The 27,404-nt window shown below is 52.3% G+C and overlaps 1 protein-coding gene and 1 long non-coding RNA gene across 3 annotated transcripts; one reads left to right on the top strand and one right to left on the bottom strand.

Annotated features, from left to right (window-relative positions):
• Nucleotides 1–315: 315 nt before the first annotated feature.
• TFAP2E (transcription factor AP-2 epsilon) lies at nucleotides 316–20,966 on the top strand. 2 transcript variants are annotated; one of them, XM_071798916.1, is made up of 8 exons: nucleotides 316–540; nucleotides 658–1,104; nucleotides 1,427–1,478; nucleotides 13,679–13,897; nucleotides 16,040–16,268; nucleotides 16,498–16,616; nucleotides 19,131–19,272; nucleotides 19,873–20,966. In XM_071798916.1, the coding sequence occupies exons 1-8, from the start codon at nucleotides 514–516 to the stop codon at nucleotides 20,159–20,161; spliced, it is 1,524 nt and encodes a 507-aa protein (XP_071655017.1). In that variant the 5' UTR covers nucleotides 316–513; the 3' UTR covers nucleotides 20,162–20,966. The 2 variants fall into 2 exon arrangements, with proteins under 2 accessions (XP_071655017.1, XP_065713373.1); XM_065857301.2 differs by lacking the exon at nucleotides 13,679–13,897 and having other exon boundaries at nucleotides 319–540.
• Nucleotides 14,986–26,299, bottom strand: LOC139825577 (uncharacterized). Its single transcript, XR_011735706.1, has 3 exons — nucleotides 23,079–26,299; nucleotides 21,749–21,841; nucleotides 14,986–17,852 (listed from the first exon to the last, which is right to left on the bottom strand). It is a non-coding gene; the product is annotated as an uncharacterized lncRNA (long non-coding RNA).
• Nucleotides 26,300–27,404: the final 1,105 nt, after the last annotated feature.

The following is a 27,404-nucleotide window of genomic DNA, read 5'->3' as shown; positions in this document are numbered from 1 at the left end:
GCCCGAACCCCCGGGCCCTTCCTACCCTCGGGGCTCGGCCCCCGGCCCGGCCCGGGGCGCTCCCCGATAGGGCTCTCAGGCGGAGCCGTCCGGGGCGAGGGGAGGGCAGGGTGGCACCGAGGGAGCGTGCGGCACCGTGCGACACGGGAGCAGCGGGAACGGGGCCGCCCGACGGAGCGGGGAGCGGCACCGGCCGCGCTCCCGGGGTGGCGGGCGTCTCTCACCCCGCGCCCCGGCCGTCTCCCGCTGCGCCCGCCATCGGGAGCCGCTGGGAGCTGTCGGGAGCCGTCGGGGCCCCGCGGGAGCGGGCGGCGCGTCTCCGTCCCCGCGCTCTGACGCGCGCTCCCGGGGCGGCAGGCGCGCCCCCGACGCTATAACTGGCGTGCATGGAGTCGGGGCCGGCGCAGAGGAGCGGGCGGGCGATGGGAGACGCCGCTCCGGCGGGATAGAGGGGCGGAGACGGGGGTACCCCCGGGGCCCGGCCCGCCCGGGGCTCGCCGCGGGCCCGCACAGATGCTAGTGCACAGCTACCCGGGCATGGTGAGTGCGGGACGGGGCGCGGCGGGGCGGGACGGGACGGGATGGGGGGTCGGGGACGGGGGGTCAGGATGCCGGGGCTCTGCACCCGCCTCACCGCCGCTGTCTCCGCTGCCGCAGGACCGCGCCGAGGGGCTGCCCGGGGCACCGGCCGGGGCCCGCCTGCCGCAGCTACCCGCGCTCAACCAGACGCCCTACGGCTCGGCGCCGCCGCTCTGCCACACGCCCGCCGCCGACTTCCAGCCGCCCTACTTCCCACCGCCGTACCCGCAGCCGCCGCTGCCCTACCCGCAGGGCCAGGAGCCCGGTTACCCGCATCTGGGGGATCCGTACGCGGCGCTCAGCCCGCTGCACCAGCACCAGCAGCCCGCCTGGCCCCCGCAGCGCGGCCGACAAGACGACACGGGGCTGCTCTCGCAGACGCACCGCGCCCTGGGGCTCGACCCCCGCCGCGAGTACCCCACCGTGCCCCGCCTGCTCCACGGGCTGCCCGATGGCGGGCACGGCCTCGCCGACGGCCCGCTGGGGCTCCACGGCCTCGGCCACCACGGCATCGAGGACATCCAGGTACCGGGGGACGGAGGGAGGCCGGGGAGGGTGCCCGGCGGGGCGGGCGCGACACAGCGGGGACCGATCCCGCCGCCGCCTGTGCGTCTGTGGGGGATCCCAGCCGGGACAGGTCGGACCCCGCGGTGTCCGTACCCCCGGGCAAGGGGGACCTCCGGGGCGAGAGCCCCGTCAACGGGACTCATCCGTGACCGAACGATCCCTCCTGGCTGGGGACAGCCGGTGAACCGGGCCCCGGCCACGCTGTCCCCACGCTCCGAGCGGTCGGTGCCCATCCGCACCGGGAGCCGCCGGCTGACGGCTCTTGCTTCGGTGCTTTCAGGCCGTGGACGACGGCGGGATGAACCTGCTCGATCAGTCCGTGATCAAGAAAGGTAAGAGTGCGGCGGCACCGCGGGACGCGACATCGGGCCGGGCTCCGCTCCTGCCCTCGGGGCTCCCCCGCGTCGGGTTCCCCCCTCGACAACCGTCCCACGGGGCCGCTCCTCCCGCGTCGGGAAGGGCTCCTTGAGGTTCCCGGCGAGACTGCAACGAAAGCAGCGGGTCCCGGCGGGCCAGCGCGTCCCTCTGTCCCCGGCCCGCTGATCTCCCTCGGGCAGTACCGAAGGCCCTGGCGCCTTCCCGTTACCGGGGATCGAGGGGCCCGCAGGGACGGGGCCTGCTATCGGGACTCCCGGGGGCAGCCCCGCCGGCAGCCCCGGACAATTTGCGTAGGAAGCCCGGGGATACCCCGGCGGGGCTGAGCGACGCCTCCCGGCGCTCCCGGTCCCGGCGCCCCGGACCGGAGCCCTGCGCCTGGCGGCGGGGGAGTCAGCCCCGGCCACGCACCGCTCCGCACCGCCTCGGGCGGGGAAAGCGCTGAGCCACGGCAGAGCGGGCTCGTTCGGTGGGGCTCTACCGTGGGGAAGGGCGAGTTTAACGGGAACGACGAGGTGACGCGGCCGTAGGAACCGGTGCTGTCCATCCCTGTGGACCGGAGAGCATCCCGTAGACTCCCGGGTGGCCGCCCGCATCCTCGCTCCCCACCTCGGCAGCAACCCGGGCCTGCGGGGACTCCCCGTCTGCGGCTCCAAAAAGGGGGCTTTGTCCCGGGGATCGGCGGCGACACCAGCCGCTTCCTCCGTGGTCGGAGCGGAGAAGCCGGGCTGCGGGCAGGGGCACCGCACGGCCCCCGATGTCTCCCGCCGCCTCTCCTAATTTACTGCCGATTATCTCCGACCTGCTAAACAGCCCCTCTGCTCCCAAACAAAGCCCCGTGGTTAAAACAGCTCAACTCCGTAAAATATTTTTCTAATAAAAACTTCACCGGGGCATTGCTGGGAGCAGGGGGGACGTGAGCGGTTTATACGGCTGCTCGGAGCGATAACTCGTATGAAATATTCGAGCGCTGCTCTTGGCTTCTCTCCGCAATTTTTTACAAAAAGATGTGGATGGAGAGGACGTGTTTAACTGCTGCTCCGTGGTACGGAGCCTGGCATCTCCCGAGAACCCGGGAAAAATATCCCAATCGTGCAGGTCCTCCCCGCCGACATGGGCGATGGAGGTTGTTACACGGAAGGAGAAGCGTTCACGGTGCGTTACAGCCCCTTTGCCATGAAAATTGTTATTCTAAAAACGCAACTTCATTACACGCGGCATTTCTGTGGAGCATTAATGACCGTAATTATTTTAGCTTTAATTAGAACACATGAGAGGCATTTCATTAAATATCCTTGCATGAGAAATGGTTGCAACGAGCTGTGTGGTGCGTGTGCGCTCTGGTCCGGCCGTGCCTTCGCTGTTTTGTGTGTCGGCAGCACTCAAAGTATCTTCAGAAAATACTCTGCAATGAGAATATCTGTCTGGAAGTTCGGTTGAAGTTATAATGGTTTGGAGGGCTTTTTCCTCCTTTTCAAAAGGCGCCATTACTTAGAAATGTTCGTCTCTCGTTGTTGTTCAGTGCCAGATTTGTGCCTGCAGTTTCTCTAGTCTCTCCTTCGAAATAAAAAGAAAATAAACCCGGCTGAAAATCAGGGTTTGTGGGTGCAGGATATTTGCAGCTCCTGTGACTATGGACACTTGCTCTTCCCTCTCTGGTTCTCTTGTTCCCCCCCCCCGCTGTGTTTGGAATAAAGAGGCAAAGTATATTTAGGAGAATAATCGGATTCCGACGGCAGCTTTTGGGGGCGATGCTCTGCCGGGGTGTCCCCGTCTCCACTCGGAGCTCAAAGCCCCGAGTTTGCTGGAGCAGCCTGAGAAATCGATAAATCCAAAGCAAAGCGTGTGGGTTTTTTTGCGGGGCGGCGCGGCCCCCCAGAGGGACCAGCAGCGATCCCGGGAGCCGGGACGGGGGCGCCGGGGGTGTTTCTTGTAGTGGAGCCGGAGTTCGAGACCCTCCGGCCCTGCTCCGGGCGGCGGCAGCACCGGGGACCGCCCGGGGCCGCATCCTGCACAATACCCGGGGCCCGGGACGGGTCCCCGTTCGCCTGTATTTCGATGGCCGCGCTTCCCTTGCCCTGCCGGCGGCCGTGGAAGAGACGCCCCAAACCGGACAATTTGAGCTCAAAAGAAAGCTGGGGAATTAGCGAAGCTGAAGTCGGGGACCAGGATCGCGGGTGATGCTGCGCGGGTCCCCGAATCACCGGGCGGTTTTGCTCCCCGGAGGAGCTGCCGGGCGATAGCGGCAAACGCCGCTCCCCTCCGCTCGAACCGGCCAAATTAATTATTTTGCAGTCTGGTTTTTCGTTTGTTTGTTTGTTTTATTATTATTTTTTAAAAATATATAATACGGGATCGTTTCTACTTCGCTGGCTCAGTCTGCTTGGAGCTGACTCCCGAATCCACAACGGGGGCGAGAGGAAAACATCCTTGGAAAAATAAAATAAACGTATAAAAGACAAATTCCGAGCGGTTTCCAGGCGGGCAGAGAAGGCGAGGAGGTGTGCGGACGGACCGCGGGTTTATCGCTGCCCTGCTCTCCGTGGGGAGTGAGGGTAAACCTTGAAAAGCACCATTTTGTCATAAATCGTTCCGATATCTCAAATACCGCACCGGGAATGGTTAATCCTTGAATTCCTGACGGCATGGCCCTCGGACAAAAACCTGATATAAATCTGTGCATGTGAAAACAGATAAATCTCTCCTTAATTAGCTGCCGAGATACCGTTGTCCTGGTTCAACAAAATATTAATCACCTGTCCCAAAACCCTTTAAGCCACCTTTTAACTCCTGTTTCATTCGAACCAAACCATTTGTCCCTGACTGCGTGTTTGCTCTTTCCCCCCCGTTTCCTTCTTTAATGAACTTCAACGGTTTTAGCAGCTCATGTCATTACAGGCGATTTTTGGGGAGACCCGAGGGGTGCAGCGCCCTGATACACCCCGGGTGTGTTTTCTCGAGCCCACAGCGCTCCGGTCCCTTTTGCTGCGGGTGGCCTCGAATTTAGCAAGCGGTAGAGGGAGAGGATAGGGGGTGACATCGGCTCAGCAAGGATTTGGGGGGCGGCCCCGGGGTCCCCGTCCCGTAACCCCAGCGGTGGCTGCTCGGGTCCAACATCGCCGCGTCCCGTCGGAGGGGACAGCGCCGGGACGCGGATCCGGGCCCAAAACCCACGTTCAAAACTCAATTTCCACCATCGCTCTCTGGCCTGGCTCCGGTTCGTTGTTCCCATGGGCAGCCCTCGGGCTGGAGACGCCGGGAGCAGCCCCGGGGATGCGCCGGACCCGGGGGAAGCGGGGAAGGGAGTTGCCGGTTCGGCTGCGGGGATGCAGGATGCCAGTTCGGATGCAGGATGCCGGTTCGGCTACGGGGATGCTGCGTGTGCCGGACGTAGAGCCGCGATTTGGTTTCGAGCACAGAGCGCTGTGAATAACACTAAAAAAACCGGAGGCTGAGCTCCCCCGCACTGCCGTGACAAACGGGATAGATTTAGTTTGAGAATTAAATGGATAAAATCCTGAACGGGGCAGAAGAGCTTTCGTGAACATTTTTTGCGCAAACGTTTGTTTGCTTTTCCTCCTTTTCAAAAGTATTTCGGAAATTACTTTCTGTCTCGTTTTTATTGTTGTATTTGTTTGTTTCTTTTCCTTTTTTCTTGTGTTGTTTTGTATTTCCTCCCAAACGTTTATATAACACCAGGGATATATTTGACTTGAAAACAGTAAAATTCACTCTGAAAAAGTTTAGTCCATGGCTCTGTCTGCTTTAGGCTACAGCAGCTACAGGCATTTTCTGCTCTCTTCACTTGATGCCTGGGACAGATACTCCCATCCTGACCTGAAAACCCCCAGGAAAAAGGGCTGGAGACCCATCGGTGCCCAAGCAGCTGCTGTTCCTGCTGCAGATCCTTCCCTCCCCTGAGCGGGGAGAGCCTGGTTTTCTGTTTATGAAATCCAGCATTACGCCATTGCACTTGGTAGCCAAAAACCCTGCAGCTTGGTCATAAAATAAGAAGGGGGTTTATTGCTTTGACATCCTTTAAGGATCAGCTGCAAGCTTCTGATGGAGCCTTTTTATTATAAAGAGAAATACAAATCTCTTTCGCTGGTACCTGGAAGGAGCCTGGGGGCTCAGCGGGGTTCAGGAGCAGACCAGGGGCCCCACGAGCAGTGGGAAGAGCTGCAGGGCCTGCACATCCCACTTGCGGGCAAGTGTTTTACAACCTGGAGTAGAGCTGGACCAGGGCGCAGCCCGGGGGGACTCGCACTGGCACCCAGGGGTGCACGGTGCCCAGGCGCTGCGTGGTTGGAAGGGACAGAGCTCCCTCAGCTTCATGTTGAGGCAGCAGGATTTGGCCACTGCGCTTTCCTTCCTGTTTGTGACTCGTTTAAATTTCCATCCAAGGCTTTTCGGCTGCTCCGGAGCAGCAGCGCTGGTGTTTCTGCTCAGGAACGTGGACCTGTTTGGCTGAGTGTTGGACAGATGGACAGATGTGCCTCAGAGTGCTCCGAGCCCACATCCAGAAATACTGCAAGAAGTAGTTGTCACTACTAAAGAATGCAGCAGAGGAGGGAGAGTAAGACAGAGATCCTTAGATCCACTCGCCACTGCACATGAGCTCCAAAATCTCCCCGCGGGGTTTGCGTGCAGGGCTGCTGTTGGGACGGGGCCCTGGCACGGTGGCGGCGGTGCCACCTCTCCTGTGTTTCAGTGCAGAGAGGAATTGAGCTGGAAGAACCGCCACGTGCAGCCAGATGTGGCAGGAAAAACAATTCCTGAAAGAATGGTAGATTAGATAAACATCATTTCCTGTGACGAGCAAGGTAATAAATGAGGTCATCCTGTAAAACACCCGGGGCTGCAAAGACATGTCTTTTATAAGAGTGTCCTCAGCTGTGGGCGGCCGTGCTTGGACTCAGCGAGCCGCAGGGTGCTGAGCGCTCTGGCAGAGCCCTCCCGGCGCTCTGCAGCTTTATCTGCTGCTGTAGTTTGCCTGAGTGGGAATGAGGGGCTCAACTTGGGGCAAGCCAGGTCTTGACTGGAGGTTTTGCTGCCTTGGCGCTGCTCACGCAGGCTTTGCAGTTGAGACAAGCCCTCGCACACACCGCGAGACCCAGCGTTCATCACAGCAGTCACACCTCCGAGCGGGCGCTTCTCCCTCCGCACACAGGCGTGCGTGGCGGGAACACCTACTAATCAAACAGTGAAACTTAAAAGAAAGTTTTTGCTCTGAACTGCGTCCAGATCACCATTCCTCCATTAAAATTATATTTTTAATGTCCTATAATTGCACCGGGATAAAACCAGGTGTGTGTTCATGTGAGATAACACATGCGGGTACCGGTGAAGGCGCTGGGCTTTGTCTCAACCTCCCCAGTGCCTCCCAGGCATGTGTTATCTCCAAGTTTCATGTACCTTGTAATGACTTACTGTTTAATTAGATGTTTTTAAATGAATTTTTTTCTTTGTTAGAAGAGCAATTCTTAAAGGGTAGGTTCAGAAAAGCCGACTTGGGTTGCTTTTTGCCACAGCCTCAGCTCCCACGGGGGCTGCTTTGTCCATGGGTGGGTTGACAGCGGGGTCAGTAGGAGCAGCCTTGGCTGGGTGATATACAGCCCATGGTGTTTGTCCCCACGTCAGCCCTGCAGAGGAGGTAGCACTGAGATATTCAGCATGCAGACGGTGCCATGCAGCAGGTGTGAGCCTCACCAGGGCCCCATGGGCACCCACCCATAGCAGCAAAGACACAGGCAGAGCCATGGGGACCCACGTGTGCCCCCAGCCCAGGGACACACCAAGGCTGCAGTAGAGCAGAGGCAGGCATAGACCATTCCTCCCTCTTTCATAATACTCCAAAATATGTGATCTCAAACAAACCCCAAAAGTTTGTAATCCGTCCTAATTATTTGAAGAGTCTAAAGAGGGTTCTCTGAAGTCCTAGACTAGCACCCTAGCAAGTAAACCAACCCACCCTCTCCTGTGTCATCCTGGGGAATTACTCATTCTTGCTGTCCTTCCATTTGTTTGTTTATTTTAATTCTTAATGGAGGAACTAATTAGCAAATGTTGATATAGCGCTTGGAGCTGCTGCACACTCAGCTCTCATCTCCCTACCCTGTCCCATATCCAGCTCTGCCGTGTCTGGGTATCGCCTTTGGTTTGGCAAGAGGTTAAGTGCTGTGGCTTGATGGAGAGGCAGAATGAAGGAAGAAAGGATTGCTAGAAATGAGCCCAAACTATCCCTTGCAATCCAATATGCCAGAAAACGGTGTGCCCGTGGCTCAGGAGCGAGGGGCTCTGGAGGGGGACGAGGGGACCGGTGCGCAGCTTCACCCCTGCAGCCTAAAAACTGTCACAGCTCTGTAGCGTCTGTGATGCGTGTTTGGGATTCCAGCCCGGCCGAGTCTCCCCACCCTCTATCTCAGGCATTTATCTGGCATCAGTCACCCGAGTGCCGAGGCGCCAGGCAGCGAGGGACGGGGTCAGGCCATATTCCCTCAGGACTGGTTGGACAGGTCTCGGGGAGCAAGTGGTGTCCCCAGCATGGAGGTGGCTTCATGGGGATGGCGCATCCCCAGGGCTCCCTGGGAGCCCCATGGTGGCCCTGTGTGCTGGGCAAAGTGGGGCTGCAGTCCTGGGGCTGGTGGGGTGCAAGCAAAGGTCTGACCAAGGGCAGCCAGGGTTGCTTAAAGCACAAGTTAGCAAGAGATGGGGGAAATCATTAAAGAAACATCACCAGAGGGTTTGCACACACAGCAAGAGCTGCGCTACGGTTACCTGTGTGCAGATGTGTCCCCTCCTGCACAGCTGGCTGGGCTCTCCTGATGCTGTTTCTGGGGCTGGTCAGAGTTGGTTTCCCCATAGGAAGACGTGTATGTTGTTCCTTCCCAAGGTTCCTCCCTACACCGTGGTGGGTCCCCATCGCCGCACAGGGGTTTTCTGCTGTGTCCCCCCACAGCTTGGGATGGGACACATGTCCTGGCCAGGGCACAGCGCTGACCCAGCTGCAATGTCTGCTTTGCTGGACATCCTGCCAACACACAGACATTAAAAACCCAGAGCGTGTTCCAAGCAAGGAAAAGTAACGGCATCCTGGCTGTGACAGTGGTGGCTGTCCCCAGAGCGATCCGGCAGCTCCAGAACCACAGGTGAAGCAGCAGATTCACGCTGCTGTGCTCCGAGGCTCAGATCGAAACCCTCCCATGTGCTCTGAGGGTTGGCAGCAAGTTCCATACAAAAAGTATTTTTCTATTATTATTCCTGTCTAATCTTTGCTGAAGGGTCTTTTGCCCTTCAATAATCTAAATACATTTTAGCGAATTGATAGCAACATTACGATGGCTTACTTAGAATCCACTGCCGTTCGCAAAAGACACTGCGCCTTTGTTCTCCCTTTTTAGATTATGTAGATCCAAGCCACACAAATTCAGGCGCTTCTATAGGGAATACAGGGAAAACCTCTCAAGCATGTTACTGCAAAATGGATTATACTGTTTAAACACATAAAGATCCCGTAGACTGGTTGCCAAAATGTAATGGGAGTTTGCGCTGCTAAATGAATAAACCTGTGATGGTTAAAGCCACGGGGCAGAGCCGGGGAGGGTGTGCGAGTCCCGGAGCTTTCGCTGCCGTGCGGCTGAACTGGGGGTGACATAAGACCAGAAACTTTCCTCGGTGTCAGCACAAAGCAGCACAGGTTCCAGTTCCTCTGGCTTCGATCCTGGGGCTCTCCAGCCTCCCGTTTCGGTTTCGTGCCTCCCCGACCCCTGCCCGTTCTGTGCGCTGTACAAGCAGAGACAGAGCAACTCGAGTCCCTCCGGAGTAGTTAATTTAAATGAATTTAAACCATTTTTTTCCTAACATAAATGAGAAGGGGCTTAGCTGTATGTTAACAACAAATCGGGGCGAGCGAAATAATCTATTACTGCACTAAACTGACTTTCCAAATGAAGTCGTGAAGGTAACAGGCGTTCCTGAGGTTCAGGCTGTTATGTCCTGGGCTTCCCAGGCAGCACGGCCCAATCTGTAAAATGAAGTACAGCAGGGAAATGTGTGGGAACTCACAATACATTGTTATTTGTGAACAGTTTCCAAAAAATTCACAGAATATGCTGAGCAAGCAGCACATTTGAGGCAAAGCCATTCCTATATGGTAAAGCAGCAAAACGTACTAGCTGAAATTATTAATTGCAAACTGCTTACTAATCCCCTTTCCAGTCCTGAAGGAGCACAGGGTGCTTTTGCAGAGGTCTGAGTAAATTTTGTTGTTTTATTGGGTGTCCATTCCCACCAAGACACTGTGCACTAGGCAGAAAACATCTGTAACAGATGTTTTATCTGCTGGTCTGGGGAGGCTGAACCCTCCTGCCCCATTGATCGTCCCAAAGCTCCCCAGGAGCAGTGACACATCGCAGGAACTTTGCTGGGTAAAACAGAGGCACAGAAAGAAAAATGCATTAAATATCACACGGTACCTTAGCATTTAGTTCACAACCTAATGTATTGATTTGCATTGGAAACAAAATGTTAAGTACGGAGCTTTGCATAGGCATGGGACCTCTCCCGATCAGCTTTCTCATGGGAATGGTTTGAGGCTGCTGAGTTGTATCTCTGTCCTCACTTCTTCCAAGGGTCCCAGATCCATTTCCCTATCGGGACTCAGTGATCTGGAAAGCCCAGAGATAAAAAACCCCAAGATTCTTTCCATCCTTCCATTTGAAAAGGTCTCCCAGCCGATTACGGGGTTTCCTAGCGAGGCTCTTTGACATGGGGACCTGCTTCAGGTTGTGCATTCGAGATAAAGAAAATACCTGTATAATCCCCTCTGGGAAGAAAGGATAATTACAGACTTGGGGTTTGAAATACAGCTGATGGCACTGACCTCCTTCCCTGGACCATCAATAAATACCTCTCTGCTGAAGCACCAGGAAATTGAAGCAGCTGAACTCTGCAGCATCTCCTCACTGGAAAAAGGCTTTTAAAGCCATGGCAGGAGCAGCTGCCTCTGGCTCACACCCACATGCAGATACTTCTTGATATATGTATCTCCATCTTATAATTTACATGGGAGACATTCAAACGAAGGGTAGATGAGTGCGCTGAAAGCTCTTCCTGAAGGAGCAGGAATCCCTTGCCTTTCCGGAGCGCCTTTCATCAGGGGCCGTGCACAAGCGTCCATCAGCCAGAGCTGAATGGAGCTGCAGGACCCCAATCCGCCGCAGGGGACAAAACCTGGGGGGCTCAGGGCTGTCATCACCAGACCTGCAACACTGTGGAAGCAAAACCCCAGCAGCTGCAGCAAGGAACATCTGAAACGTGCTTGCACTGTGCAAGCATCCCCTTCGCAGGGCAGCACCACCCGCAGCACTTTTCTGGGCTGCTCTGGATCTGCAGTGATGCTCAATGTGGCTGAGCTGAGCAGTGCACGGCCCTGGGAAGGAACTGCAGGGCTGAGATGCTTCTGGGGTGGCTGGGGACAGCACTGTACCCAAAGATGAGAGACTGCTTTGTCCCAGGTGGTCTCCTAAAAGGATTAACTGATACCTCTTTAAAATGTGATCTAAGCTGTAGCACACTCCCACTTCTGAAAGAGATGCTGCAACAAAAGCTCCAATATCCAGGGATTCAGCACTGCTGAGGAGGAGGATTTACCTGTAATGTATCTGAGGAGAGAAGAAAACAGACCTGTAAGACAGGCAGCGATTTGCATGTTCCCTCTGGACTTGTTTTTCCTCTTGCAGAACCCCGAGCTCCAGCTGGAAATGCAACTGGACAAATAACACCACGATAAGTGACTCAGTTTCCAAGCCCCACACATTTTCCTGCTTACAAACAATTCTGCAAGCAGGTAACACACTTCTCATATGGAAATGAGTCAATACTTTTTCTTTCTGTATGCAAAATCTATTTTTCTTTTTAAAAAAACCCCAAAAGCTGATGGTGCACAGTCAGCCCCTGAGCACCACGATGCCCCAGCTCCCAGCCATGCCCATGTGCAGAACCCAGGCTGCAGATGTGCTTTTTGCACTGGATATTTATATGTAAAAGTGACCATTTTCGGGAATTGTAGTGGTAGTTTCAGACACAAACGTTTGTGAACACAAACAAGGAATGAGAGGAGGAGCTCATGGTTCCATCACCAACCCAGAGTGCGCTGGAGAGGGATGAGGAGGCAACAGAGGTGCAGGGCTGTGGGTCAGTCTGTGCTGAAATTCCTTTGGAGAACACGTTTCTCTTGTTCTTTCTTCTTTGTACCTGGAATTTTAAAAGGGACTCACCTCTGGAAACCGGAACAGAAGCGTCAGAAACTTCATGCTTTATCCTGGGACACTTTAAAGGCAACAAGCCCCTTCCTCCCACCTCCTGACAGCAGGAAGGCCATGGCATCCCATCCCACCGGCAGCGTTGTTGGAGATACCAGGAGCTGGTGCTCACAGAATTGCCTTTCCACCTCATCTGCCTCTCCAGGGAGCATCATCCCATCCCACGTCCAGTGCTGGACCAGCTCCTTCCGGCTACATTTACCCCCTACAAACTTCTATAACGTATTGTGAGTGGTACCTGCCTTGCGGTGTTAAAGGCAGCACTGAGATGCTGAGCCTCACGGAAACGCTTCTTGGGACATAAAACGGAAGAAATGAGGATAGTTTTCTTCCCACATTCAGCAAGACATCGTCCACTTATTATTGACACGCTGCCATTCTCAGCGGCTAACTTCAAAATACAAGAGCATCAGGAGACAAGATGATGCAGTGACAAGTATTTCATAGCATTAAAAAGGCACTCTGGAGTTAGAAAAGCAGAAGCCATACTTAATGGGTTTTTGATAGCTATTGCCCAAGTGTTAGGAAGTGCTGTAAAGCCTGGATTGCTTATAAAAGCATTCCCACAGACCAGAATTGCATGCAATCAGATCATGCCCATACGCCTGATGTTTGGTAAATCATTTAACTTGTTCTGTGTCTCAATTTTCCCCAGCTGCAATAACAATCCAGCTCATACAGGCACTGGGAGCTGGTCCTGTACCTGCACTGGGGATCAGCAACCTGGGAAGCTCCCTGAGGTCCATCAGCACAACCTTATTTTGAAATCAAGTTTCCCTTTCAGACCAGACCCCTCCAACCCTCTTGCTGTGCAGTCCCACAGCGCTCGCCTGCATCCAGCAGCCCCAGCACCAGGGGCTCCTCAGGGCAAAATGCTTCACTGTGGCTTTAGTTGGTGAAACCCGCAGCCAAGCGCACCTCTGCGTGAGGAGCTGAGTACCAGCAACACCAGTCAAGGCAGCAGGATGGGATGAATGAACCAAACGCTCCTCCCATGGGGGGGAAAAAAAGCTCTCAGTTAAAGGAAAGAGCAAACAAGATTCAAGGGGACACAGTGGAGCAGCCAAGCCCCAGTGACCAAAGCATTTCAGGGAGCAAATTAAGTATTTTTTGGTAACTTTCCCCTATGTAGACACATCTATAGTCTCTCTGGTGACTCACCCCACCAGGACTATGCCCAGGGTAAAGACAAGCACAAGAAGACAAAAACACCTTATACTCACCATGAGGATTCTGAGCAGTCACTAAAAGCCTCACATCCCTTTCCTACCCTTCCTTCGACTGAACCAACCACACCAGAGCCCTACAGAGGGAAATGCAGCCTGTCCTGCCCTTTATAGCTCCCTGGGCGGGGGTGACCCCAGCTGAGCCCTGTTCTGCTCATCAGGAGGGGGCTGAGCACCTGGACACTGTGGCCGTTTGGGCACCAGCACCTGACCCTTTCCTGGGCAGCCTGTTTGACAGCAACATGACACTTTTATTCCCAGCTACAAAGCACCGTGTGGGGCTCAGCTCCCTGTCTTGTCCGGCGGCTGCCCCGCTTGGGCACAATGGCACCGAGTTCCTCCCGCTCACCTCGGCACCCAGAACCCCCACCATGAGCCCTTGTCCCTGCTCCAGCGGTTGATTTCTCTGCCCCGTAGCTGGGATGAACCCCTGACACGACGCCATGCGAAGCAGCCGGTTGCGTTTCCCCGCGGGGCCAGGCGCCCGCGCGTCCCCGTCTCGGTTCGGCGGGTGCCGCGGTGGCAGCGGGTGCCGGGGTCGGCTGTGTCCGTGCGCCGGGGTTCGGGCCGCGGCCGCGTCCCGCTCTGATGCTTCCTTCTCGTCTGCAGGCTGGCTCAGGTGCTCCGATCACCTGCTGCTTGCGGGAACAGGAAAGCAGCAACTGAAGATCGAGGGGGACTTTTGGTTTACTCAGATGACAAGAGACAATTTTGGTTCCCCAAAAGCCAAGGAAACAAAGCTGTCAGGCTTTAATGGTAGCTTGTCTCCCTCCTGCAGCATGTTTATGGGCAAACAAGCTGCAGATCAGACCAGGCAAACAGCAGCAGGTGAGGCCAAATAACAATAATTAATAATTAATGGCGAACGTGGCTGTGTTTATTCTTGTTGTGTTGAGGCAACGCTGTCTGGTGGCTGAAGCACTGTCACAGGACGCAGGAGACCACTAACCCCCCACGATGCTGAGCCAGCCATCCATCCTGGTCCCCACTTCGCTCCCCATGTGCCCTGCGGCTGAGGGTGCCAGCTCGCTGTGACACGGGTGGCCTTGTCCCATGCCTGCACGTGCCGAATGTGCCGGGGTCAATGTTTCTGTTCTGTGAGCTGTGCCTGCATGGTTTGCCTGCGGCACGGAGCAGGGCTGACCCTGCTGCTCTGGGCATCACCCATTGCAGCGGCGGGTCTGGGTCACAGCTCTCACGGGGATTTGTTTCTGAGAGCAGGATCATTGCTAAAAACGCGTTTCCAAAGTGTTGTGGTGTCTCGGTGCTGTGCATCGGCATCCATCCCTGCCTTCCCACAGCCTGGTTTGCTGTAGGTTTGTCCCCTCGTTCCCCAGACGCGTGGTGAGGCGCAACCCCTCTCGCTCCTGCATGGCTGCTCGGTCCCCCCCGTGTGCCGCTCCCCAGCCACGCATGCGGCTCGAGCGCACGCCAGCGCATGATCTCCGGCATGCACAAATACGTGAGTGTGTGCGTCACATGAGCTCTTCGCGGGCAAGATAAAGCGTTTGACACCACGAGCAACATCAGCTCCCTATGGGGGGCTGCTTTGGGGTGCCCTCGCTGCAGCAGAGCCCCCTCGCTGGGGACCCGGCCCTGACGTGACACATGCCTTGGCAGCAGCGCTGGGGTGTTTGTAAAACACGCCCTGAGTTTTTATTGTGGGGGTGTCCCCTAGAGACAAATCCGAGCTGTTCTGGGGCTGTGGAAGGGAGCTTTGAAGCTGCTGCTTCCTGGAAATAGCTCTGGATTCCGATGGCTCACGGTGACGTTCCCGTATTTGTCCCGTGGTGGCCAACGCCAGCACCGCCGCGGCTGACTCCAACCTACCGCAGTTCCTTCCCATTCATCTTTTAGTCCGAAAACATTAGTCATTTTTATACACCATGTGGCACTTTTTTATTGCCACACTAACAAGCTGTTGAGCCGTATTTACAATATGTTGATTGTAAGCACCCTTAACAGGTCCGGTCTACATACCCTCCCCAGTTAATTTTCCGGTTTTCTGCTTCATTTTGGGCATGTGTGTTTCCTTTATAAAACCTGCATCTTGCCCTGGTATTTGTTGCTGTGTTGCTTGCAGGAACCATCTGAATGTGCATGTGGAACAGTCATTGCCGAGGAACCACAAAGATGCCAGGGCTGAAATGATCTGGAGAGATGGTTTTACAGTCCTCTTTGGATTCTTTCAAAACCTATTCTTTTTGCAGAGTTAAATTGGTTATTAATTTCAGAACATAAAAGCCAAAGAGACTTAGCACAGCTTTCAGCCATAGTTTTAAACTATAAACCTTTATTTCATCTAAGAACGCTGATACTGGAATGACGTGTGGGAAAACCATGCCCACTTCACCCAGGTGCGATGCTGCAGCCCCCATTGCCTCTCCAACTTCTTGCATTAACTGACTTTTGCCCATGAATTAAAAGGAAACCTGTGCTGGATTAATTGGGTTTGATCTCCTCAAGCTTCTTTAAGCCAGGGATGATGGAGGTTTAGGGCTGCAGCTCGTGGGGCTAATCCCAAAGTCAAAGATACTCTGTCCATGGGTTCCTGTGAGCACCCGCTGGCACCCGTGGCTCTCAGCCACCTCGGCATCTTCTGGGGTTTAGGGGGGCCACGGCTCAGCCCTGGTCGCAGGATGTCACCAGCGCCATGAGCCAGCGCTTCGCCTGGCCACCCCACCTCCCCAAGCACCCAGAGGGGACAGGGAGGGGACATCAGTCACAGGTGCAGGTAGCGATGCTGCGGACAGCCCATCCCAGAGACCAGCCCAAAACCTGGGGTTTAATTATGGTAGAGCTGGGCGGCGTGGGAGAGCAGGTGAGAGCAGTGGCCAGGCTTCCTCCTTTTTTTTTCCCTTTATTTAATTCAGTTTCATTCACCCCACCTCTCTCCTTGTACTGAGGAAAACATGAAACTACCTGAGCCATCTCAGCCACCGTCTCCTCTCTCCCCTCCTTGTCCCCCAGTGCCCATCCCCTCGAAGGCCAACGGCACCAGCATCCCCAGCCTGGCCATGAACAAGGACGGCCTGATCGGAGGGGTGACGAATCCCAACGAGGTCTTCTGCTCCGTGCCCGGCCGCCTCTCGCTCCTCAGCTCCACGTCCAAGTACAAGGTGACGGTCGGGGAGGTGCAGCGGAGGCTCTCGCCCCCCGAGTGTCTCAACGCCTCTCTCCTCGGCGGAGTTCTCCGCAGGTGAGCTGCTCCGCGCTCCCTGCTGAAGCGCAGGGGATAAGGCCGAAACAATATTTGTGTTCAGCACCAGCTCTTACCTCTCAGATTAAGGGGGATGAGAAATTCCAGTGTGCGACATATCGGCGGAATAGCACTTTTATGGCTTTTTCTGCTTTTCTTTCAAACCTAATAGTTGAAACTGGGATTAACAATAGTTATTCTAACATGACTCCTTGTTTTCTCTTTTCAGAGCAAAATCCAAAAATGGGGGTCGGTGTTTAAGGGAAAGGCTAGAGAAAATCGGGCTAAACCTGCCTGCAGGAAGGCGCAAAGCTGCCAACGTCACCCTGCTGACGTCCCTCGTGGAAGGTAAGAGCAGAGGACGGGAGCGCCAAAACTTCACTGCCCTTCGTTTGCAGCTTTCCACAAACGAGAACACTTAAAGCACGCAGCGGTCACCACTGATTGAGACTGGAAATATCCCCGTGTCAGCCTCCGTGCTGATTCAAGCACATCTGCCTTCCAAAACTCAGACATTTCTGCTGGACCAGTCACAGCCCATGGGGAAAAGCTGTCCCCAGGCTGGATGGGGCATTGAGCTTCCCCTGGGCTGGATCCGGGCGTTCAGTCACCTCTATGAACTAGTTCTGGTAGTGCTCAGTCAGGCTCACAGAAACCAAACACACACAAGAAAGCTTGAATAAAGCTGCCCAGAATTTAGCCACTGTTCAGCAGCACCGTGCACCCATTCAGGACGCAAACCCAGCGCTGTCAACAGTGTCACCTCTCTCTCGAGGCTCCATCGCCACGTTCAGCTCCGAGTCTCATCTCCCGTAAGGAGATGCCCCATATCCAAGTCCTGCTGGACAGCAGGGGATGAGTGAGACCTCACAGAGATGCCACACAGCTCTGAGGACTTGCAGGTGAAGGTCAAGTTCGCAGGAGCCGTCCTCAGGGCTGGTGATGGAGAACGTGCTGCGAGGTCCCTCTGCTCAAGGCCACCTGTTTCTTTGCTCCCCTCCTACTTTCTGCACGATGCAAACGGGGATGTCGCCACCGCATCTCGGGAGAAAGGGCCACAGGATGCAGACAAATGTGATGACAGCGCCAGCTCCCTTCGAGCTGCGGAATCCATTGTGTTTGCGCCCAGCGTGTTGGAGGCAGCTGCCTGCAGGTTCTGAATAGAAAATCATCTCCATTGTTGCCAGCAAATTAAATGACCCGCTTCATTAGGCGGAGGTTGTTACTCAGGGCAGTTGGTTCGTGCTGAAAGAAAGGCTGATTTCCATCAAAAGAAAGAAAAGAATGGAAGAAAGGAAGGAAGAAATGTCCATTTTGATTTCAGGTGGCTGCTGATGTTTTGGTTGCTGCTTACCAGTTCATAGCAAATAAAAGAGTGGTGTCATGTGTGCTTGATGGATGTAATTTCCTCCTGCACATGGCTGTTGTGACACTGGGAGATGTTTCACCCTGAGGAAGGTGCTGTGGCATTGTCATTGCTCAGCACACAGGGACTGGTGTGTCCTCCTGAGCCCCAGGCATCTTCTTTCTGGGACATTTGCTGTCTTGGCTTCATTTGTTTTCTTCCCTCCACCTTCACAATGTCTGTTGATTTAAAAAAACCCAAAACACTGGGGTTTGAGTGCTAATGATATAGCTTTTCTTTCCCTGCCCCACAGCTGTTTCTCTGGATGCAGAGGACGGGTGCTGGGGAGCACTGCGGGAGCTGCAGGTAGAAATGCAGGTTCCTCTGGCCATGTACACCCAGCACTTGCCCTCTCTTGGGCACCTGCTCTGTGGGATCAGTTCCCATGTGGTCCCAGGGGAGCTGTGGGGCTGTAGCTCAGCCTCAGAACCATCCTCGAGCTCTCAGAAGGAGGTTGTGCACTCGGACAGGCTTCTGTGGCCCCTCGCTCTGCTTCCCTGGGCTCTGAACCACTTCCCAACGCTGAACTACCGTGTCCCCTGTGCTGAAACCCCTCTAAGGCAGCATCAAACTGCTGTTCACGTGTTCAGCTGCGCAGCCACTCTCACTCGCTCAGGGAGCGGATAAATCCTGGCTCCAGCCTCAGCTCTCACCCCCAGGTCACAAAGTCCTTTTGCATTGTCACAAGAACTGTTTTTCAGCAGCTACTACTTCCCGATTGTTTTTTAACACACAAACAACCACAGTTCAAATTCTCCAGGTTTACCTTATTTGCTCCTTCTTTGGAGGAGGAGATGAAGTGGAAATTATCATCGTTAGATGGGCAGCACAGACACTTTCCCCATAACGTGGCTTCGCAGACTGAGCTCGGGGCGCTGGGGAGCTGTGATGGGATCTGGGTTAATGCTGTTAGGATGGATGGTCTAATACATACGAGCAGCAGGGGGGCGAGGCAAATTAGCCCTGCCTGCCCAACCAGGATTTCGGGTGCTGGGCATGATCAATCGCCATCAGTTCTGATTATTTCCATGGGGACGCCTGGAGATGGATCAATCCTGTCCATGGGGGTCATGTCCACAGGGTGATGGATGCTCTGCCCCCGCATCCAGCCTGAGGCCCCGCTTGCTGTGGGAGGATGGAAACCCCTTCCTTCTGCCCCATTCTCACATCCCCAGTTTGTCCAGCAGCCACGGGGCTAAAGTGGGTTTTTCACCCTTCAGCCCCTGTTTAAACCTCTGCTCAATTTGGGGAAGTGAAGCAGGAAATTTTGGAAGCAGTAGGGAGAGGAGGATGCAGCAAAGTGAGAAACACCTCAGACACCCAGAGAGCTTTTGGGTGACAAACAAGAAAGGAGAGAGTTCCAGTCCCTGCAGGAATAACCCACATCAGCGAAATGGCTGAAGTTGCTACAGAACCGGCTCCACTTTCACACGGGTTTTTAATGTTCCTGCTCATAGGTGAAGCCGTTCATCTGGCTCGGGATTTTGGGTACGTGTGCGAAACAGAATTCCCAGCCAAGGCAGCGGCGGAATACCTGTGCCGACAGCACTCCGACCCCACGGAGCTCCACACCAGGAAAAACATGCTGCTGGCTACCAAGTGAGTACAGATGGCATCAGGCCACCGCTGCCTTCGGTCCCCGCAGCCCAGAAGGGCAGCGTTACCCCCAAAGCGTGTTCTTCTGCAGGAAGGAGATGAGCTCATGCACTGCACACAGGTCTGAAAGATGTGCAGCAAGGGGAAGAGTTGGGTTAGAGAATCATAGAATCGCTTTGGTTGGAAGAGACCCTCAAGATCATGGAGTCCAACCATTAACCCACCCCCTGGCACGGCCCCATGTCCTGAGAACCTCATCTCCGTCTGTCCAACCCTCCAGGGATGGTGACTCCAGCACTGCCCTGGGCAGCCTGTTCCAATGCCCCACAGCCCTTTGGGGAAGAAATTGTTCCTAAATCCAACCTCAACCTCCCCTGGTGCAACTTGAGGCCATTTCCTCTTGTCCTGTTGCTTGTTCCTTGGGAGCAGAGACCAAGGGCTTCCCCAGGCTGGAGCCCAAAACTTCCAACAGCGAGGCAGCTGCTGGGTCACGGAGCAGGAAAACAAACCCCAAATATACCTATAGCATCATAGAACTCATAGAACCCACATCCCTGCAGCTTTCCAACAGCATCTATAGTAACCCAACTCTCTCTCTTTCAGGCAAATTTGTAAAGAGTTTGCAGACTTGATAGCCCAGGATCGCTCGCCACTGGGGAACAGCCGCCCCTCGCTCATCCTCGAGCCTGGTGTCCAGAGCTGTTTGACTCATTTCAGCTTGATCACCCACGGTTTCGGGGGCCCAGCCATCTGTGCTGCCCTCACTGCCTTCCAGAACTACCTGGTGGAGTCCCTCAAGGGGCTGGATAAAATGTTCCTGAACAGCACAGGGAATGGGCACGCGGCCGGAGACTCCAAAGCGTCAGAAAAAGAAGCGAAGCATCGGAAATAACGCGCTGGAGGGGGAAAGATGACCCAGGGCACTGTTTTCTGAACTGCTACATTGGAACTTGGGATGAAACTCATAAAGCAAATAAAGAAAGAAAAAAGAAAAGAGGAAGATTTAAGGAATTTAAGAAGAAAACAACTCTAATGGACATAGTAAGATTGAGAGAATAAGCCAAGGTGATGGCTTTTAACTTTCTTTTTGTTTTTAAATGGATGCAGGAAGCCAAGTCATGTGCAATTTTGTTTTGTTTTAAAACCCATAGTGAAATCCTGACGTGCTCCAGGAATTCGTTCCAACTGAAAAGCTGAGGAGAAAGAGCAAAAGCCTCATCAATGCAAGAAGAAGCAGAGGCTGGAGCAGCAGAGGGCAGGGAGTCGGGTCGCCAGCTGTACCTGGATTTATCAGCTGATTTTGACAGGCAAACACACAGGAAAACCTCCCTATATCCCCACAGCCCAGCCCCGTTCTAGAGCCAGGCCAAGAGGAAATTGCCAGGAGAATTGCTTTGGATTGAAAGCAGCTTCAGACTTCGTTTACAGTTGTTAAATTGAGACTTAAGGTGGATTTTCCCCGACGGCTGCCAGGGCAGGAGCCCTCCCAAACGCTACAGGCACAGCCGGGGATAAAGCAGCTTCAGCTCAACCCAGGACTAATTCCAACTCCACAACCTACCGATAACAGCACACAAGTTTCTAAAATCAATAATAATTAATAAAAGCACAAGGAGCAGAACTTGAACCAGGCCAAACGGAACTGTTCTAAATCTGTATATATTTATTTATGTGTAATTAAAATCTGAAAGTTTTAAGATGTCCAGTGCAAGTTATTTATATAAAATTGAGTTGGGTTTTTTTGTTTTGCCCTTTTTTTTTTTTTAAAAAAAAAAAAAAAGATGAAAGTCTTTGGATTTTCTGCCATTAGAAATGGGAATGAAGTTTTGGATACACAAAACTGTAGCATGGACAAGATAGGCTGTCATGATAATGACTATAGAAGTTCTGCAGGATTTTGTACTTGCTGTTGTTTCTCTTAATGCTGCAATAGATGTACAACACCCACACCACAATGTCATTCTCATTATCTTAATAAACCTCTTTTTATCTGAAGAAAGCACCTCCATCGTCTTTGTGAGCAAGGATCCTTCTGCCTCTGTGGTTCTCTCTCGAAATATTATGTGGTTTTAAGAAACAACACCGTGCAGGTTTCTGGCTGAGACAAATGGAGAGTTGAGGGAATGGCAGGAGCTGGTGTTGATGCCCTGAGCTCACAGGCTTTGCTGATGCTGGAGGTGAAACGATGCATTCAGCCATTCCGAAACTACCCCGGAGAGTCAAATGTAAACCTGTCTGTGAAGAGCTGCAGAAGGACCTCATGGCATCAAGGCAATGTGTGATAAATTAGCAGATAAAATAACTCTACTAATCTACGTGCAATGAAGCTCTAAATTAGCTGCTGTGTTAGTGTCGTTAAGGACAGGACTCTGAAAACAGCCACCTTGTACTCACAGGAGGTTGGAAATACAAACGAAACGATGGAAACGGTTAAAATAGGATTAACAAACCAGAGAACAGATTATACTGCATGACATACGTGTGCTTGCGTGGTGTTGCTCTGTCTTGAACGCCTCTTGCGGATTCGGCCAGCCCCACTGGTAAAGCCACAGAGAAAAGCAGTCGGGGAGATCTAGGGTGGGATTAGAATAACAGAAAACAAACAGGGAATTAAGACACTAAAACTAAGGACAGCACCCCAAATGACATAGTCAGGAAGCAGGTTTAAATAAATGACCAGAAGACAAGTCAGAAGCTGTGGTGTTTTGTGGAAGCGGATGGTTAAATGGCTTTTGACACAATGGAAAAGGGGCAATTTTAGAGAGGACGTTTGCAGCCTTCCCCACACATCCACTGCAGATGGACACGGGCCTGGGTCATCACAGCACTCGTTATATTGGACCTTTCTCAGAGTTGTGCCCATCAGTTTTGTCTGGAGGTTGCAGAACAGGCTGATGATAATAGAGAAATAATCAACCAGCCCCAGAAGGGACCCCAGGATTTCGGAGGGATCTCCCTTTTAGAAAAGGGTGAAAGGAAACATTTTATGTACTAATGTAATTTGTGGGATGGCTCTGAGTCAGAAACTTGCATCTAAATAGTCCCTTCAAAGGCTTAGGGATGCATTTAAATTAGGAGTTGGATTGGAAATGTCCCTTGGTACGAAGTTTGTGAAAGCAAAGACCTAAATGACAGGCTCTGCAGGTCTGGTTTTGCTGTGGACCTTCCCAAAGGAAGAGTCAGGGAACAAGGAGGAGCCAGGGAGCAGAATGGAAATGCTACAGACACATTAGAGGCTTGTTTACACTTCAAAGCTATTTTGGATAATGCAGGGTGTGAGCCGAAAGCACAAGAACTACTCCTATTCAAAATTACTCCAAAATAGGAGTGTCCCGCTCTGCATCAGCATAATCCATGTTTAAAATGGATTACGATAAAGGAGAGTAAGGTGCTTTTGTGCTAAAATACAGGTTTCCCTCCATAGAGTTGTTTAGGGTAACTATCCTGGAATAATTCAATTTGTAGGCATTCTCTGGTGCACGGTATCAGAGAAGAGCAAACTACACTCTGATACGTGATGAAAGTGTATATGTGCACACTGTAATATACAGGCGTGAAGGATAATTGCATAACGTAATCACATTATGAAAACCTGCCTTGATTAGGGCACTCTTTGAATATCAAGGAATTCTTAGACACAGCGGCGATGAGCAACGCAGACGAGGAATCAGGCTATGCCCACAGTCATTGCCGGCCATCGGGTGGAAAAACACCTCCCTCCTCATTTTCCTTTTTGGGTGACTGTGAGGCTTTTGAATGTTTTATGAGGAACAGTCTGGTGCCTGACAGGCCAGGATGCCACCAATTACCTTGTAATTGCGAGGAAGTCGGATGATTTGGATTCACTTGTTGATTCTGCCACAGATGCTCGACACCACTCCAAATTTTGGACCCCTTCATTTCTGTCGAACTGCAGAGATATGCGAGAAGAGCGGAGCTTTCCGAGGTTGTGCCAGGCCAGTTCTGGTTTGTAACGAGTTAGTACCGGAGTTCCCTTCCTGGATCACTGTCAGACAAGGCTGTTCCATGATGTGTTCTTTGCCTTTCCATCCTAAGAGAGAGAAAAACAAATTTACACAATTCAGGGCTTAACTCTGGTATAAATTCCCACACTGATTACAAATACTATCGTGGGAAAAGACGTGGTATTTTGTCGGGGAGTAAAAATAGATTCAGGCTCATGGTTTCTACGCTTGTTATAAAACACTCTGGAATTTCAATCCTAAAAGGGAACTGAAAAAAAATGATTATTTTTTGAATGAATGACAAGTCCAGGGAAAGCACATGATAATTCCTGACAGCTGAAAGAGACAGACCATTAACAGAGCCTCTTCATTCCCCACCAGTCAGCTGTCCCAAGGGTAAACTGAGGTTAACACCCAACTGACTCTGTACTACATCACTAACACAAACAGGCAGAGGTTGTGTTTGCATTCTGCACGGCTTCGGACAGACTAAATCATCACCTTCCAGCAGGTTACCTTAAAAGCAACAGGGTAATAACAGCTTTCCATACTAAAACAACACAATAACCAGACTTTGCTGACCTGTAGTTAATGCATTCTTTCATATATGAGGAGTCCATTAAATTCCAGACTTTACATACAGAATCCGAGGAGCCGCAGCATCGGTGAGCAAGGGAAGTTTTTCCTGTTAGTGCAGCTGAATCAAAACACCAAAACCGAAAACATTTTCAAATCAGACAGTAAAACAAACGTTATTTGCAAGGGTGACAAGACGCTTGCTTCAAAGATTACTGATTGAGCAGCCCAGACAGCATCGTGTGCAGCCTTAATTATCCTAACAGACTTTGGGACAAGCAGCCTAAAGCCATCATTACGCAGAACCTGGACATGCTGAGCCAGAAGGTGTCATTTTGGTCTTCCTGCCTGACCTCCTTTCTATTGCAAAGAATTCCCACTGGGGCCACCTGAGCATCACTGCATTTGCACCGGGATACCATAAACAGCGATAATAACTGCAGACAGCGGCTTTGACCCCACAATGCTGAAGCATCCTGGGAATATCTCTGATGCAGGTAGCAAACGATGCCAGGGTTATTCCGGATGGTTCCTTTGTATGTTTTTATCCTGACACCTTCAGATGCTTCTCATTCGATTCTTCACAGCAGAGAAAAGGCTAAAATTGTATCCTGAAATCCAGAAGTCTTTCCCATACAGGTAGCTTCATTTTAGTGGCAAAGGTTACAGCCAAAGATGATTTGCTAAATGGAGACAACTCAGCTTTTTTGGGGGGTGTGAAGTGAGTTCAGAGGAAGATCAAGATATTGCTCCAAGTCAAGGAGTTCTGCAGCGTGCCAGGGTGTCTGGATGCTGCAATCTTCTTACCTGATGATGGGTCTGTCACTGCAGAAGTGCCTTGGGGTCCCCTCTGAGTTCTTCCACTCTACAGATCCCTAAACTGGGTACACATTCCTCAAGAGGCGGCATTTTCTTGGTGTGAGCTGCACTCTACAAAAAATGATAACCAGTCCACCCTCCTCCTCTGTCTGCACCCAAAACGTCATGTGTTCTGTGTGGATCTATTTGTTACCTCACAGAACAGATAAGTTCCAGCTAATTCTGCAATGGTGTCTCGGACTTATTTGTTCTCCGGTGCATGCTGCAAGTAGTAAATCACATTCTTTCCTCCATAGTCAGACTCGTACTGTGTTACAGACCTGATCAAGTGGATCCATGGAGGTTCCTACTCAAGTTTCAGAACATTGGTGGCTGAAATACAGCAGGCTTTTCTTCTGGAGTTCATGAGAGCTTCATCACACCTTGGAGACTTCACTGTTTCTACAAAAAAACCCACTCAAATTAGTATCATCAGTCTGTTTCGGACAAAGTCTACAAGTTTATTATTTTATTTCCAATGACGAAAAATCATGACCTTTAAGAATCCCTGTTCTACTTTGCTGCCTGCCGCTGGGTTGCAAAAACAAAAGCATCGAACTAGGGAGGAACTCATCAGCTGTTTGTGCTGAGGAGGAGACTGGTGGCCAGGCCAGTTTGCTGGGTTCGGACAACGCAAACAACTTTTCTCCACCCTCTTTGTAATGCGCTGCTGCTGCTTTGACTCTGAAATGGGCCCTGGCACCAGGGATCTGCTGCAGCCCCGACCTCCCACTCCTGACCCATTTCCATTTCATTTCCTCTCCCCCAGCCCTGTCATATGTCAGGAGCATATTATATATTATACCTTTTAGAGTTTCCTGCTCATTTGGTCATCACAAGCAGCCTCCAAAAGAATGCAGTAATTACCATGTTAAACCAGACGAGGCGTTTAGCACAGATAACTCCGCGTCTGCCCCATCCAGGGGCTCTGGGAGGGAGACGGGGTTTGGTGCAGCCCTCTGGAGCCAGAATGGGAGCAAGAGCACGCGCAGCCCCACTTGGGATGGGGACCCCAGCACAGAGTGGCCATTTGGGCACACAAAGGCAGGTTCTGGGCAAACTGAGTATTCAGCTGTCCCCAGGAAAATGAGCAAGGCAAAAGAGGTGGGGAACCTGTCCACCCCGTGAAGCATCTTTCCTAACATGTGGAAGAAAGATGGACAGTTGAGAGAATCTCCACCGTAGGTCTTACCTGGTAAAGTCTGAAGACTTTGATGAAAAGATAAAAAAATAAATGAACATTCCTGTTTTAAAGTATTCTCTGATTGCTGTGAGGGAGTAATATCTCTGTTCAGTTTAGTTTGGGACAAAGATCTTTTTTTTCTATTAATGCCACGTGTTAATAAGCTTTTTGAACACAGACAACCTCTTGGTTTAGTTCTCCACATTCCAAAAGGGTCATTTCAGGCTTTTCCTGATTTTTTTTAAGCTAATTTTGCTGTGGGATCACAGAAAGCTCTTTGAAAACAGCATCTCATGGTGCTGTAGCTTTTCCTCCCCAGCACAGTGTTGCTGATAAAACATTGTGAGCATCCTCACTTGAAGCACACAGTCAACATCAAGTGCACTTTTGCAAGGGAGAATGGGATTATCTTAAAATAATTTAAGATGTACTTCATGTCCCTGCTTGTTAGCGCTTGGAGTAGAGAATGGACTCCAGTTACTCTTTTTGGCAAATCTCTGGCTGTCTTAGCCTTCACTTGTGAAAGCATTGATAAATACCTGTTTCATGGGATAAGTGTCCAACACTTGTGAAAATGATTCAAGAAACAACCTTGTACCTCCGATGTGCCGCTGCCGGGGAAGGCGTTAATCCCCCCTCCATAACACCGAGGTTCTGTGCCCATCGCACGATCCGCACGGGGATGAAGAGCCAAGATGGGTCTGGATGGAGGCGGCACAGTGTGTGCAGGACCACTGCCCTCTGCTGAGACGCGCAGGTCGCAGCGTTGGGGCATCGACTGCGTTTCAAGTGCAACATTTAGCTAGAGGAGACCAAGCATCGCGTAAGCCCGCGGGCATTTTGGTGGTGCTGTAATAGGATACTGTCAATAACCCTAAAAATACTGACACAAAATCTGATGGAGCCTGCTTTGTGTTTGGTAAATTAACTATTTCCATGTTTGTGCATAAAGACTAGAAATATTTGACAACATCAAGGAAGCCCCTACTAAGCAAAAGGTACTTTATGCAAATCAAAATACACTTAGGCAAGTCATCACTTCAGACAATTAGATTATTAGGATGGCCTCACCTTGTATGGTTAGAATTATAGACCCAAACTCCCTCAGTTTAGCTGTGAGGATGCTGTGGGAGACTGTGTCAAATGCCTTACTCAAGTCAAGGTAGATCACGTCCACCGCTCTGCCATCATCCATCCATCTTGTTCTGTCCTCAGAAAAGTCAATGAAGGTGGTCAAGCACGACTTCCCCTTGGTGAAGCCATGTTGACTGCCCCTAATGACCCTCTTATCCCTGATATGCCTTGAGATGGCACCAAGGAGAAGCCGTTCCATCAGTTTCCCAGGGATGGAGGTGAGGTTGACTGGTCTAGAGTTACCCGGGTCACCCTGGCAATTCTGAAACGGATCCTTTTGAACAGCCTCTCGCCATCCTCAGCAGCAAAGGGTTTCTCTATTCCTGCCACAGCTGCCTTGAGTTAGACTACATGAAGAAGCTTATTGGATAACTACCTAATTGCACATTAGCACAGAAACAAACCGCTTAAGCTGTCAC

This window comes from Patagioenas fasciata, chromosome 25 (genome assembly GCF_037038585.1).
Source record: "Patagioenas fasciata isolate bPatFas1 chromosome 25, bPatFas1.hap1, whole genome shotgun sequence".
Lineage (NCBI taxonomy): Eukaryota > Metazoa > Chordata > Aves > Columbiformes > Columbidae > Patagioenas > Patagioenas fasciata.
This window is presented reverse-complemented; position numbering and strand designations above follow the sequence as displayed.